Genomic DNA, 16,029 nt, shown 5'->3' with positions numbered 1-16,029 from the left:
TGACATACTTTCGGATGATTTTGACATGTTGTACAAAAAAAGCTAATATAAAACGCTAAAATGTTAGCATGTGGAAACAGTGCCAAGGAAACTAGATTGCTTACAGGGTAAGGAAGCCAATATGTAATTTTGTAATTTGGGTGAGCTATCCCTTCAAGTATTCTATCATGCTGTCAAAGCCAGAGATGGTTCACCAGAAAAGCCACAAGGATAAGAATGGAATGGGATAAGGAAGGGGAATCACAGCCGACAAACTAGATGTCAGAGATTCAATGGGGTCAGTGGGGTCTTGAAATCTCATCCATTTTGCTGGTGGCCAGTGACAAGGCTCGAATCCCCTAACTGCCTAGATGCAAACTGAATGAACTGCGGCAAGGATAAAGCTGTTTTATACATTTCGAAGTGTAGGACATTGTATATCACTATTGTCCATGATTATCCCCCCMAAAAAATATCTTCCAAAATAAACAATTAAAATGTTTTATTCAGGAATTATTATATTGCTTAGATACGGTCCTTACATCTTATATTTATGTCTCTATGTTTTCACTTCAATGTACTTATTAGTCAACCAGCTTTTCCAATATGAGCAGCTTTTTTGCCATGAACATGATGAAATGGCCAAATAAATATATATTGTTTTCTCATTGTGTGGCTATTTCAGATTGGTTGGTTGATATATAGTGACTGATATTGGGGGCACATATGTTAACAGAGCTTTAAGTGAGAGTGAGAGAGCGAGAGCGAGAAGCCTCGTTTATACCTGGTGCTAAAATGCATACTTGGTCCTGATCTTGTCCACATTCTGATTGTGCCTAMATTTTCAGATATGCATCTACACATGGTATTAAAATGTGTCTCTTATCTATCCACCGTGTCCACATTGTGACCAGATTTCCTGGTCCCTCACTGTATGCAAATTATTTGACAGATATTCTTTAAAAATATTATTAATTTACACATATCGATGTCATAAGTCAATGGTACCACCTGTCAATGATTTTAGAAGTGATCATGATGATGGTTTAAATGGTTTCACTGTCCAGATGTTTTATTATTGTCAGACACCGGATACTGTAAGTGCAGTGAAATGTTTTATTTTTACAGGGTCAGCCATAGTAGTACAGCACCCCTGGAGCAAATTAGGGTTAAGTGCCTTGCTCAAGGGCACATCGACATATTTTTCACTTTGTCGGCTCAGGTATTCGAATGCTCTAAACCACGTGTCAAACTCATTCCACGGAGAGCCGAGTGTCTGCGGGTTTTGCTCCTCCCTTGGACTTAATCGATGAATTAAGCTCACTGATTAGTAAGGAACTCCCCTCATCTGGTTGTCTTGGTCTTAATTGAAAGGAAAAAACAAAAACCAGCAGACACTAGGCCCTCTATGGAATGAGTTTGACTCCTTGCTACCCTATGTCTACACTTGTGAAATATCCAGACACAATGCGTGCCCGACTACCTCCGGAGGTGGGCAGGAAGATCGGATCACAATCAGATCATCGTCTACATCTGTCTACAAATGTGGGCACAATCAGGATGTGGACACAATCAGGACAAAGGACGCATGTTAGAACCTGGTATAAATKGGGCTAGAGAGAGGAAGGAAAGGAAGCCACTCAAATATTTGAAACCATAATTGTATGCCATCCTTTTAAAGATGGAATCCGCAATAAGTGGAAAAAGCGCCACTGTTTGCCTTACGACCAGTGTTATTATAATTTTTTTACAAAGCAGAGGTGGGGGTAAAACAAATTTCATTACTTATGCTGTTGTTATATCGCATGTGCAATGTTGTTTGCAGCAACTTTGTTGTTGTAATATCGCAAACTGACATGGCAGTTTCACCATTAAGGATTCCAGCTTTAACTCACATCATCAACTTTAGATGCTGTTAACCTAGAGCAAATAATTGTCATACTTAAACGATACTCTAGAGCAGGGCTCTCCAACCCTGGTCCTGGAGAGCTACCCTCCTGTAGGTTTTTGCTTCAACCCCCGTTGTAACTAACCTGATTCAGCTTATCAACGAGCTAACTATTTGAATCAGTGTGCTAGGTTAGGGTTGGAGTGAATCTACAAGACAGTAGCACTCCAGGAACAAGGTTGGAGAGCCCTGCTCTAGGGCAAATCATGTTTATACTTATACAATGCTCTCACATGTACACTGTTTACATTTTACAACAACATGTGGAGCTTGGCAGTCCATCACATTCCTAATTCCTGTGTGCGTCATTGTTGAAAGTTGTGTAGATAACAATTAAAGGGTGCTTTAATGAATCATGCTTGTTGTGTATCTGTAGGAAGACTAACTACATAAACCCCCATTGCCTTCCAGATCTATGACCAGGAAGGGACGTTACAGCACTTTATTGACGGCAATGAGCCGAGCAAGTCGAGCTGGATGAGATACATTCGCTGTGCACGGCACTGTGGCGAGCAAAACATGATGGTGGTCCAGTACAGGTAAAGACTGCATGGAATGTGGGTGGGAAAGTACCATGTTAYTTCCACCAGGAATGTAATAATTTAGAAATTGTATTAACATTAATATCACTCCATACCATGTAGGCCCAACTGTGAGTACAGCATGTGATCAACACTATGTATTCCGGCATAAATTATTATTCACACAAATTTGACACTGTCAGCTGCAGTCTATGCAGGCTTACCATACAGATGCCATATCTTAATTTGATCATCCTGTTGTTGGAGGAATCAGGGAATTCAAGCTTGAAGTCTATTTGAGGTTTAAAAAGGCTCCTAAAGTTTGTAATTTCCACTTAAACATGTCCGACTTGATTTGCCCTAACAAAGAATGTATCAACTCCTACAACAGCACCACTGTTGGCCAGTCTCAATGTCAACAGTGAAGAGGCGACTCCGGGATGCTGGCCTTCTAGACAGAGTTGCAAAGAAAAAAGCCATATCTCAGACTGGCCGATAAAAAGAAAAGATTAAGATGGGCAAAAGAACACAGACACTCGACAGAGAAACTCTGCCTAGAAGGCCAGCATCTCGGAGTTGCCTCTCCACTGTTGACGTTGAGACTGGTGTTTTGCGGGTACTATTTAATGAAGCTGCCAGTTGAGAACTTGTGAGACGTCTGTCTCTCAAACTAGACACTCTAATGTACTTGTCCTCTTGCTCAGTTGTGCACCTCCCACTCCTCTTTCTATTCTGGGTAGGGCCAGTTTGAGCTGTTCTGCGAAGGGAGTAGTACACAGTGTTGCACCAGATCTTCAGTTTCTTGGCAATTTCTCGCATGGAATAGCATTCATTTCTCAGAACAAGAATAGACTGACGAGTTTCAGAAGAAAGTCCTTTGTTTCTGGCCTCTTAAGGATCCGCCCCTTTTCCCCCCAGTTTTAGCCTAAAATGACACGCCCCAATCTAACTGCCTGTAGCTCATGCCCTGAAGCAAGGATATGCATATTCTTGGTACCATTTGAAAGGAAACACTTTGACGTTTGTGGAAATGTGAAAGGAATGTAGCAGAATATAACACATTACATCTAGTAAAAGATAATACAAAGATAAAAACCAACCATTCTATTGTATTTTTTTGTACCATCATCTTTGAAATGCAAGAGAAAGGCCATAATGTATTATTCCAGGCCAGGTGCAATTTAGATTTTGGCCTCGAGATGGCAGCAGTGAATGTGCAAAGTTTTAGACTGATCCAATGAACCATTTACATTTCTGTTAAAAAATGTTGTAACAAGACTGCGCAAATATGCCTCATTTGTTTATTAATAACTTTTCATGTTCAAAATTGTGCACTCCTCAAACAATATCATGGTATACTTTCACTGTAAAAGCTACTGTAATTGGACTGCAGTTAGCTTAAATTCTTGTTAATCTTTCTGCCAATATCAGATATGTCTATGTCCTGGTAAATGTTCTTGTTACTTACAACCTCATGCTAATCACATTAGCCTACGTTAGCTCAACCGTCCCATGGGAGGGACACCGATCCCAGCACAACAGTTTTCAGCTGTGCTAACATAATTGCAAAAGGGTTTTCTAATGATAAATTAGCCTTTTAAAATTATAAACTTGGATTGCTAACACAAAGTGCCATTGGTACACAGGAGTGATGGTTGCTGATAATGGGCCTATGTAGATATTCCATWAAAAAAATTGCCGTTTTCAGCTACAATAGTCATTTACAACATTAACAATGTCTACACTGTATTTCTGATCAATTTTATGTTATTTTAATGGACCAAAAATGTGCTTTTGTTTCAAAAACTAGGACATTTCTAAGTGACCCCAAACTTTTGAACGGCAGTGTATTGTAGTCCATGACTATGAAGAGGAATAACTTAATACTGATGATCTGTGGACTAGATCCAATACTTTTGCTGTCTTGACACATTATTGTACCAAACTAGGCCCATATCCATAAAGCTTTTCAGAGTAGGATTGCTGATCTAGGATAAGTTTAGCCTATTAGATCATAATAAATAAGATTCCATGGACAGAGGGAACCTTCTCTGAGATGCTTTGTGAATACAGGCCCTGGTCCATAACTATGAGAGAGCTATGATTAGTGAAAACCCTTGAGACTTAGTTCCACATCATCATATACATGTACTCCTAATGCAGACACTCCTGTTTCCCTCCTCTGAGCCGTGTGGGGATGTCCTCCACAGGCAGTCAGCTGGTTTGAATTCCTTATGTTATGATTTGCAATATCTAAATGGAATTCTCTTCAAAGCAGCTCGTGATTGATTGACCCTGGGATGGCTGTTTTGTTTTTGCTCTGACAATAATGTCCATTGGCATGTGCTTCACTTTGCCTGCACTGGGACGTCCCGCCGTTGTCTTTATGAGTCATCCAACCACAATACTAAATACATGTCAGCAAGGGAAATATTATCCAAAACTGAAAAAATGCCTTTGATGTGCTCCACTGAGCTGAGATTTGCACAAGTTTTGAAAGTGACAGCAGGCTTGTAAGAAATGGTTTACATTTACACTCTTTCACCCGCCTCAAAGTGTGCAAGACCACCTATCGCTTAGAAAACAGCCCTCTGTCAGCAGCCAACTGAGTCATTTAGTCCCAGTACATTTATTTGTGTGCTCCAGTGTTTATGTTAAGTGAGGCCAAACTGAGAGACGGAACATTACAAGGGTATAAAATACATGGAATATTTGTGCTTTTCTCAGGTTATAAGATGTGTTTGATTTATGGGCTTGTCTTTGCTTCATATTTATGTTGTGGTGGAAGGAATTAATACAAACTCACAGGCTTCAGCAGCTAGGCCGAGACCAAAGAAGCATTTCTGTCAAATGTTTATATATATTTTTTTTTATATACATAATTATTTGAAATATATGGATATGTTATTTGCTAGTGAAGCAAAATTCTGGAATGTCAGCATGGGGGCATATTTAAGATAGTGACAAAGTAATGCATATCCCACTGCCATGGAAATGTACAGTATAATGCCTATTCATTTCGAACCTGATTCATTAAATAAGCATTGCATCACAACTGCCATGTTTCTTCTTGTAAAACCTCAGCCTCTCACATGCGGAGTTTTTCAACTCGCCAAAGAGGAAATTGGATGTGATGCTTGGACGTGATTATATATTCTGTCAGACACAAAGCAAAAGGCATACTGAGGGCCTCTAATGCTTTTGTTTGCATTTACTGTCGTACATCGTTTGTACATGAAATTGTGTCGTGAGTAGTTCACACATACACATTGGGCACACCACATTTCAACATCGAAATTTGGGTAATATTTGGTTGATCAATGAGATTTCAACCTTTATTCACCCACACAAAAATACAGAAGTTTGTTGAATTCCCAAAGTGTTATCTCTATGCTTTCAAACATCTAAAAGCACAAATTCTAATGGAGAAACAATGTCAGATTTTTGGTTTAGGGCTCAATTCAATCCGTATAGCCGAAGTTCAGCGCTATAGCTCGCTTGAAATGTAAAGGTCATTTTCAATTGAACAGATATATGCAGTGTTTACCGTGAATTAAGTCCCTGTGAATGCAGGAACAAGTTAAAGAATGTGACTAAATCAAATCATTTGATTAAGTCCTATTCTTTAACTTACATTTCTGGTTAAGATGGAGACGTACATCCAACATATTAATTATTAACTTGAAGAATACATTTGAAATCATTTCTTTTTGTTGAACCCTGGGTTGAATTGAAACAATAGCTGTTGATTTCGCAAATGCTATATTGGCCTATTAGATAATGACTTTTAAAGTATGGTTACATTTCATTTGCTCTATTGAACCTCCTTTGGAATTACTTTGATAGCAACAGTAAATCTATTTAGCTATTCATTCTCATGATAGCACATTGGTAGTCGTCAGTGACACATATCAAAACCAAGCAGTCCTGGGCTTGGTTAATACCATGGATGGGATAGCTGTAGATAGATCAGCTTTCCAGTAGGAGGTGCTGCCCAGCCTATTGTTTTTTACTGATAGTGCCTATAATGTAGAAAATCTGATGTTGTTTCAAAGGTACAAATTCAACATATTTTATACAAGCGTTATCTATGTTGAAAATTGGTTACCATGATGACATAATTCTGTGGTTGAAACTTCACCCTCAAAACAACTTTTTTTTCCAAATCCAATGTATTTTCCCATTTCGATTCCACGTCACAATACATTGACAAATTACATTGAAACAACCAGTTTGTGCCAAGTGGGTAGATTAATTGACAGCATTGTTTTCTCTACTGTACAGATCATGTATATTCTACCGGGCATGTATGGACATTCCAAGAGGAACAGAGCTCCTTGTCTGGTACAATGACAGCTACACCTCCTTCTTTGGCATCCCTCTACAGTGCATTGCGCAGGATGAAAACTGTAAGCATCTCTTCTAGTCATCTCTCTCCTCCTGTTTTTCTATATTCAACTAATTTGTTTCATTCTTCTGTCCCAATTAACATATACAGGAAATAAGACAAAAACATACATACAGTATACAGTACATTACTCTGCTCTGGGCCATTGGGTTGGTGTGCAGTTGTTGCTGTTGTCCCTATTTCATCTGAACATTCAAAAGGAATATGATCCACATACAGCCATCAGCATGTACTGATTTAAACATTTTTTTATTTTTTATATCCAAATATAGTATGACTCCTATAAAGATATCTAGTATTTCCATGTAAGAATACTAGAATGATATAGTACATAACATTGTCATGAATAGGACTTAATGACAGACATAACAAATCTGGTGCCTAGCATAACCCAACAAAGCATATTTGCAAAAGGACTACTGTCCAAAAAGTAGTAGGTTAATGAAAATGCTATAATTTACTTTGGATTTCAGTGTGTAATTTTATTAAAGACAAAAAGCATTTGACTGGGCATAGCTGCGCCAAGCCACAAAAACTGATGCAAATAGTGGACCCTTAAATTTACTTAAGCCTGATTTATATGGCTGAACCAAACAAACCTTGCCAGTGCAAACAGGATGAAAAATTATTTTGTCATATTGTGGCGAATTAAACCAATGACTCAATGTTGATTTTCAACGGACAGTACCCGTTAGTTACGTATCACAATTTTCTATTTTCTAAGCTGTTCTCTCATCGAAGAGACAATCGGTTAGGTTTATTGAAACAATAGTATTTATCTCCCCCAGACATTTTTGAGGGATTGTCTGTTAACAGTCTTTGTAGGAGCATTTGGGAAAATGAATGACTATTTTCTGTCTTAACCAGCATTTTGCCCCATACTGCTCTGTCTGGTTTCTTTGGAACTCACTGGCCACTGGAGGTCTTGGACAACCGACAGGGCCTGACAGTTCACTGTTTACATGTTCAACATTTTATTACTTCAGTCTAGTTGGAGTCCTGTTTAGACAAGTGCCTTTTCATATAAACTGTTTTAAAAGTGTATAGTATAATTTGATAGATGCAGTATTGTAGCCTTAAAACGTGGCAAACAATGGAGAGGTCGAGGAGGGAGAGTGCTGTGAACTCCTTGCAAATCAGCATACCCTGCATGAATCAATATATCTTAGAATAGCTCTCTTAAGGGAGAATCTACCCATTACAGACACTGAAGCCTGGTTACACAGAAATAGACCTCTTCCCCTAATACAACCCACATGAAGGAATAGTGTGTGCATGTGATAGCAAATGAAAGCTGCTGGATTGGTGAGSTTCAGTACTATGAGTTTGCCCTTTAATTAGTCAATGCCCTCCTCTACAACATGCACAACTTCAGAACCACCTCCCAATTGTTTTTATGTACATTTTCACAAGTTAGCTTCAATCACACTTCCTTAGCCTGATACTGAACAGCGTTACGAGATCTAACATTAAAACAATGCCCAGGAAAAAAAATGGAAGTTGTATTAAATAAGAAAGGCCTAGCCCTACTCCCACATGTATCACGTTACAGTTGTGTAAATCTGTGTTTATGTACACAGCATGTCGCAATACAAAGAATGTGGGATGTGGTTCGTCCACCCATGAGCTATTATGGCTCTGACTTCTTGAATGCAGTCAGAGATCAGTGTGTAGTGATGAAGGATCGTCATATGTTTCTTATAACAACAATGAAACTTTCTTGCATCAAGTTGTTTATGCTTAGGATGCACAAAGACTGCAGCTTTTCTTTTCTGTGATCCAGTAGCTGAGAGAGAATAGATCTCATCTGTGTTGTTATGTTTTGGTCATGACTCGAACTCACCCACATGGTAAGAAAAACAACAACAAGATAGTCAATGACAGTCAAACTCAGAACCAAGATAAAATAAGTATACATTTAGCCTGTTGCATTTAGCCGAAGTGAAATGAAGAAAGATTAAATTAGTTAAGGATGTGTGATGACAGTATTCTATTAGCTGTAGCTAGGGAAACATGTATGTACGGAAATCTATTCAGTATAAACGTTTTGTGTAAATACAAATAGGATACATAAGCTTCAAAGCATAATATTTTTTCCAATGTCTTTATTTTCAATATTAAAACTCTGACCTTGTGAATTAGAAGGAATGTTACCCCATTCCAGTTGTATAAGGGTGCTAAGGCACAACATACTAGCTGTATCCTCACATCACATGCTGATAGTGGTTTACATGACTGTATGTTCCATGTTTTCTACTGTTTTCCTCCTTTAGTGAATGTACCAACCACAGTCATGGAGGCCATGAGCAGACAAGAGACGCTGCAGCCGCTCAGTAAAACGGGCAAAGGTTTCTCGGTGGCCCTGCTGCGCTCCATGGTCTTCCCCCACTCGCCCTGCTCCAGAAGCTTCTCCCTGATGGACAAGGGTGGCCACACGGACTCCGGCTTCAACCAGATGAGCTCTAAGAACCAGCGAGTCCTAGCCAGCCCCACCTCCACCAGCCAGCTGAGCACCGAGTTCAGTGACTGGCACCTCTGGAAGTGCGGCCAGTGCTTTAAGACGTTCACGCAACGCATCCTGCTCCAGATGCATGTGTGCACACAGAACCCAGACAGGTAAGGTAACAGCCTTTGAGCCATCTCATAATATGAATCATCATAATGCTTGATATATCCTAGTAGTCTCAGACTCTTACAGACATTTAGGCGTTCTTCTTGCTTTGTGTCTATTTTTAATTTCAGAAAGTTCTGTTTCCATGGGGTTCATTGGGGAAGAAAAAAAAACTTGCCATGCTATTGTATATAGTGTAGTGATGAATGGGGTTGGTTGTCACACTTTTTACTCGTGTGTATTTCTCAGCACCGGTATATCTTACAAGACTCTCTTCAATATTAGTAGAAGGACCAAGGTCTTGGGTTGAAATGGGGACCCTTTTTATCCTCACATCTTATTCCAACATGGCATTATAAGCCATCAAACACACTGTCCACTTGTGACAACAAGCCCCATCGTGGGGTTGGTTGTCACACAGTATGGGGTTTGGTTTTCACACTGTTTGCTAGTAGCTTATTCCTTTTGTAACAGGAAGTGAAGCAATATAGCATACAGTCTTATAAGTAGCATTTCTTTGATAAAATGTTATTTCGAACACAATTCAGCATTTTATGCCTCGTAAATAACGTGTCATTTTGAGTACATTTCTGTGTGCATGCATGTGTTTGCACATGTATGTGTGGGTGTGTGACAGACAATATGTGTGGAAGAGGGAGGCAAYGAAGGGAGCTCTTTATAGCACAAACACAAAAGAGCTTGGAWTTTTTTCTGTATACTGGCCATGGCAATGTCCCTGAACAATATGGTTACATTGGCTTCTAAACCGCTTCTACCCCCAAGCCATGAGACTCCTGAACAGCTAATCAAATGGCTACCCAGACTATTTGCACCCCTCACGCTGCTGCTACTCTCTGTTATCATCTATGCATAGCCACTTTAATAACCCTACCTGCATGTACATAATTACCTCAACCACCTCGACACCTGTGCCCCCGCACATTGACTCTGAACCGGTACCCCCTGTATATAGCCCCACTTATTGTTATTTACTGCTGTTCTTTAATTATTTGTTTTTCTTATCTCTTACTTTTTTCCCCCTTAACTGCATTGTTGGTTAAGGGCATGTAAGTAAGCATTTCACTGTAAGGTCTACACCTGTTGTATTCGGCGCATGTGACAAATAACATTTGGTTTGATTTGGCATTGGGTTGGATTGTGACAAGGACATTTCCATGTAAAAGGCCCAATGAGCACTAACATAGGAGCAAATCAAATTTCATGTCAAACGAAAGCTAATAAATAGTCTGGGCTATATTTTTGAGAAATGAAGGTACAGTGGGGAGAACAAGTATTTGATACACTGCCGATTTTGCAGGTTTTCCTACTTACAAAGGCATGTAAGAGGTCTGTAATTTTTTATCATAGGTACACTTCAACTGTGAGAGACGGAATCTAAACAAAATCCTGAAAATCCATTGTATGATTTTAAGTAATTCATTTGCATTTTATTGCATGAAATAAGTATTTGATACATCAGAAAAGCAGAACTTAATATTTGGTACAGAAACCTTTGTTTGCAATTACAGAGATCATACATTTCCTGTAGTTCTTGACCAGGTTTGCACACACTGCAGCAGGGATTTTGGCCCACTCCTCCATAAAGACCTTCCCAGATCCTTCAGGTTTGGGGGCTGTCGCTGGGCAATACGGACTTTCAGCTCCCTCCAAAGATTTTCTATTGGGTTCAGTCTGGAGACTGGCTAGACCACTCCAGGACCTTGAGTGCTCTTAGGAGCTCTTAGTTGCCCTGGCTTGTGTTTCGGGTCGTTGTCATGCTGGAAGACCCAGACACGACCCATCTTCAATGCGCTTACTGAGGGAAGGAGGTTGTTGGCCAAGATCTCGCGATATGGCCTCATCCATCCTCCCTCATACGGTGCAGTCGCCCTGTCCCTTTGCAGAAAAGCATCCCAAAGAATGATGTTTCCACCTCCATGCTTCACGGTTGAGATGGTGTTCTTGGGTTGTACTCATCTTCTTCTTCCTCCAAACACGGCGAGTGGAGTTTAGACCAAAGCTATATTTTTGTCTCATCAGACCACATGACCTTCTCCCATTCCTCCTCTGGATCATCCAGATGGTCATTGGCAAACTTCAGAAGGGCCTGGACATGCGCTGGCTTGAGCAGGGGACCTTGCGTGCGCTGCAGGATTTTAATCCATGACGGCGTAGTGTGTTACTAATGGTTTTCTTTGGACTGTGGTCCAGCTCTTTCAGGTCATTGACCAGGTCCTGCGTGTAGTTTGGCTGATCCTCACCTTCCATGATCATTGATGCCCCACGAGGTGAGATCTTGCATGGAGCCCCAGACGAGGGTGATTGACCGTCATCTTGAACTTCTTCCATTTTCTAATAATTGGCCAAAGTTGTTGCCTTCTCACCAAGCTGCTTGCCTATTGTCCTGTAGTCCATCCTAGCCTTGTGCAGGTCTACAATTTCAGCCCTGATGTCCTTACAGAGCTCTCTGGTCTTGGCCATTGTGGAGAGGTTGGAGTCTGTTTGATTGAGTGTGTGGACAGGTGTCTTTTATACAGGTAACGAGTTCAAACAGGTGCAGTTATACAGGTAATGAGTGGAGAACAGGAGGGCTTCTTAAGAAAAACTAACAGGTCTGTGAGAGGCGGAATTCTTACTGGTTGGTAGGTGATCAAATACTTATGTCATGCAATAAAATGCAAATTAATTACTTAAAAATCATACAATGTGATTTTCTGGATTTTTGTTTTAGATTCCGTCTCTCACAGTTGAAGTGTAACTATGATAAAAATTACAGACCTCTACATGCTTTGTAAGTAGGAAAACCTGCAAAATCGGCAGTGTATCAAATACTTGTTCTCCCCACTGTATATATACAGTTGAAATCGGAAGTTTACATACACCTTAGCCAAAAACATTTAAACTCAGTTTATCACAATTCCTGACATTTAATCCTTGTAGAAATTCCCTCTTAGGTCAGTTAGGATCACCACTTTATTTTAAGAATGTTAAATGTCAGAATAATAGTAGAGAGAATGATTTATTTCAGCTTTTATTTCTTTCATCACATTCCCAGTGAGTCAGAAGTTTACATACACTCAATTAGTATTTGGTAGCATTGCCTTTAAATTGTTTAACTTGGGTCAAACGTTTTGGGTAGCCTGCCACAAGCTTCCCATAATAAGTTGGGTGAATTTTCAGCTCCTGACAGAGCTGGAGTAACTGAGTCAGGTTTGTAGGCCTCCTTGCTCGCACATGCTTTTTTAGTTCTGCCCACAATGTTTCTATAAGATTGAGGTMATGGCTTTGTGATGGCCACTCCAATACCTTGACTTTGTTATCCTTAAGCCATTTTGCCTCAACATTGGAAGAATGCTTGGGGTCATTGTCCATTTGGAAGATCCATTTGTAACCAAGCTTATGACTGATGTCTTGAGATGTTGCTTCAATATATCCACATACTTTTCCTGCCTCATGATGCTATCAATTTTGTGAAGTGCACCAGTCCCTCCTGCAGCAAAGCACCCCCACAACATGATGCTGCCACCCCCGTGCTTCACGGTTGGGATGGTGTTCTTCGGCTTGCAAGCGTCCCCCTTTTTCCTCCAAATATAACGATGTTCATTATGGCCAAATAATTATATTTTTGTTTCATCAGACCAGAGGACATTTCTCCAAAAAGTACGATCTTTGTCCCCATGCGCAGTTGCAAACCGTAGTCTGGCTTTTTTTATGACAGTTTTGGAGCAGTGGCTTCTTCCTTGCTGAACAGCCTTTCAGGTTATGTCAATATTGGATTCGTTTTACTGTGATATAGATACTTTTGTACCTGTTTCAACCAGCATCTTCACAATGTCCTTTGCCGTTGTTCTGGGATTGATTTGCACTTTTTGCACCAAAGTACGTTCATCTCTAGGAGACAGAACGCGTCTCCTTCCTGAGCGGTATGATGGCTGCGTGGTCCCATGCTGTTTATACTTGGTTATATTGTTTGTACAGATGGATGTGGTACCTTCAGGCATTTGGAAATTGCTCCCAAGAATGAACCAGACTTGTGGAGGTCTCCAATTCTTTTCTGAGGTCTTGGCTGATTTATTTTGATTTTGTCAAGCAAAGAGGCACTGAGTTTGAAGAAATACATCCACAGGTACACCTCCAATTGACTCAAATGATGTAAATTAACCTATCAGAAGCTTCTAAAGCCATGACATCATTTTCTGGAATTTTCTGAGCTATTTAAAGGCACAGTCAACTTAGTATATGTAAACTTCTGACCCACTGGAATTGTGATGCAGTGAATTATAAGTGAAATAATATTTCTGTAAACAATTGTTGGAAAAATGACTTGTGTCATGCACAAAGTAGATGTCCTAACCGAGTTGCCAAAACTATAGTTTGTTAAYAAGAAATTTGCGGAGTGGTTGAAAACGAGTTTTAATGACTCCAACCTAAGTGTATGTAACCTTCCGACTTCAACTGTATATTTTTCAACAATTTTCCATCCCCCCAAAATGTGGAATAAGCAGACTTTGATTTCTGGTCAAACAGATGGAGAAGGAGTCTTGTAAAACAGTATAGATCAGTGCAGTAGAGTTTAGTACAGTAGAGAACACTAGAGTACAGTATAATTCACTGTATTGTACTGAATTCTACTGTGATGACCAAACCTGTGAAACATAGACATATATGATTGGTACAGATCTTGTCCGGTCCGGACCCCTAAAAATGCTAATATTATTATWWWTTTTTTTTTTAAATATACCCCTTTTTTCTCCCCAATTTCGTGATATCTAATTGGTACTTACAGTCTTGTCACATCGCTACAACTCCCGTACGGATTCGGGAGAGGCGAAGGTCGAGAGCTATGCGTCCTCCGAAACACAGCCATGCCAAGCTGCACTGCTTCTTGACACACTGCTCGCTTAACCCGGAAGCCAGCCGCACCAATGTCGGAGGAAACACTGTCCAACTGGCGACCATGTCAGCGTGCATGTGCCCGGCCCGCCACAGGAGTCGCTAGAGCGCGATGGGACAAGGACATCCCGGCCTGCCAAACCCTCCCCTAACCCAGACGGCGCTGGGCCAATTGTGCGCCACCCATGGGTCTCCCGGTCGCAGCCGGCTGCGACACAGCCTGTGATCAAACCCGGGTCTGTAGTGACGCCTTAGACTGCTGTGCCACTCGGGAGGTCCACCAATGCTAATTCAAATGGTAGTTACCACATGGCTTGACCTAGGTAACAGACAATTGTTCATAGATATTACCAAAATTAAAACATTTACAAAGAAAATACCAATATATATTTTTTACTTTCACCTATGAAAAACTCTAATTCCCCTCACTTCAATGTTTTGTCATGCTGACATGAATTGACCAGGTGGATGAGTTATTTCAAATAATTCTCACGTTTGAACCTTAAAATGATTACACAGCGTCATTTAGATTGGGAGTAATTAGCACTGTGACAACCAACCTCTGAGTCTCCCCTATACTGTATCAGATACAATTAATTGTTCCTATCAGTAATTTGCATGCCTATACATGTGGTCTTTCTCTCTCACAGTGGTTTCAGGGTTCAAATCCAGTGTGTAACATCTCCCAACTTAATTAAATACAGTGGGGGGGGGGATGTATTGGACATTTTTGCTTAGCACAATTTTTCTTCAGAGCATACAAACCTATAAATCAGTTGCAGCTGTCACAAAGAAATACCTACCCTAACTGTGATGCGGAGGAAAACAGATGCCACTTATTCAATAAACTAATATTCATACAGAAGAAAAATGTTGCCTGGATATCCAGGAGTTGAAGTCAATATGAGCGTTTGTCAATACTCAACTTTATGACCCTGGGGTGCAGATAAAATTTAGCTGAACAAGGGAATCTGGATCTGTTGATATTTGGATGCACAGCCTTTGCACCCAGTAAATTACCCAATGCATCTGTTTAAAATGTTCTCGGCTGTGGTTTATGGGTTTTGGCTTATACATATTTATTGATGTTTAGTTTATATGTACATTTGGGAGAAAGATGAATTGCTGTAGTATATCAGCACTAGAAAAATCATTTTGCTTATCTGTTTASCTGAGATCCTACAAAGGAGTGCCCGAGAAGTTTTTCCTATTTCTTCAGTCACTTGGAATGTGTCCCTCAATTTTAAAGAAATACAGTATCTTTATGATAATATAGTAGATCAAGGAACAAAGCCTGTTGTTTCTGTTTACGTTGCTACTTATCCTTTCATTTAGTATTCATCCTTCAGTATGTATCAATAGTATTTATTAATATTTAATATCTAACAGAACAATACAGTACAGTATTTCGTTAAGAAATGAAGCATTTGAGGATAGTCTATCACTTATCCAAATAAGGTGTGCAGTAACTATGAGCATTAATTTTTAAGGATATTATGTTTGTTCTTCTGCATTTCCAATGAACGATAGGATGGTTACTGCTCAGGCTTTGTTTTTTCTGTTCTTAGGGCGAAAAGGCCAGGGATCGCCCTACTGAGAGTTTCAAATGGGAAAGAAGTGGTGGTGTGTAGCACAGAAGGGCCTCTACCTCAGTAAATAACGTTTCAAT

At 40.0% G+C, this 16,029-nt stretch overlaps 1 protein-coding gene across 2 annotated transcripts in view; it reads left to right on the top strand.

Moving 5' to 3' along the window:
- The window catches only part of prdm6 (PR domain containing 6), a 54,524-nt gene that overhangs the window by 29,216 nt on the left and 9,279 nt on the right, over positions 1 to 16,029 (top strand). For both annotated transcript variants that reach the window (XM_024001112.1, XM_024001113.2), the window contains exons 4-6: positions 2,339 to 2,466; positions 6,733 to 6,857; positions 9,130 to 9,472. In XM_024001112.1, coding sequence (XP_023856880.1) covers positions 2,339 to 2,466; positions 6,733 to 6,857; positions 9,130 to 9,472 — 596 coding nt within the window. The remainder of the gene's footprint in view (positions 1 to 2,338; positions 2,467 to 6,732; positions 6,858 to 9,129; positions 9,473 to 16,029) is intronic.

This window comes from Salvelinus sp. IW2-2015, linkage group LG15 (assembly GCF_002910315.2).
Source record: "Salvelinus sp. IW2-2015 linkage group LG15, ASM291031v2, whole genome shotgun sequence".
In the NCBI taxonomy this organism is placed as follows: Eukaryota; Metazoa; Chordata; class Actinopteri; order Salmoniformes; family Salmonidae; genus Salvelinus; species Salvelinus sp. IW2-2015.
The sequence above is the reverse complement of the archived record's forward strand: the minus strand, read 5'-3'. Positions and strand labels throughout refer to the sequence as shown.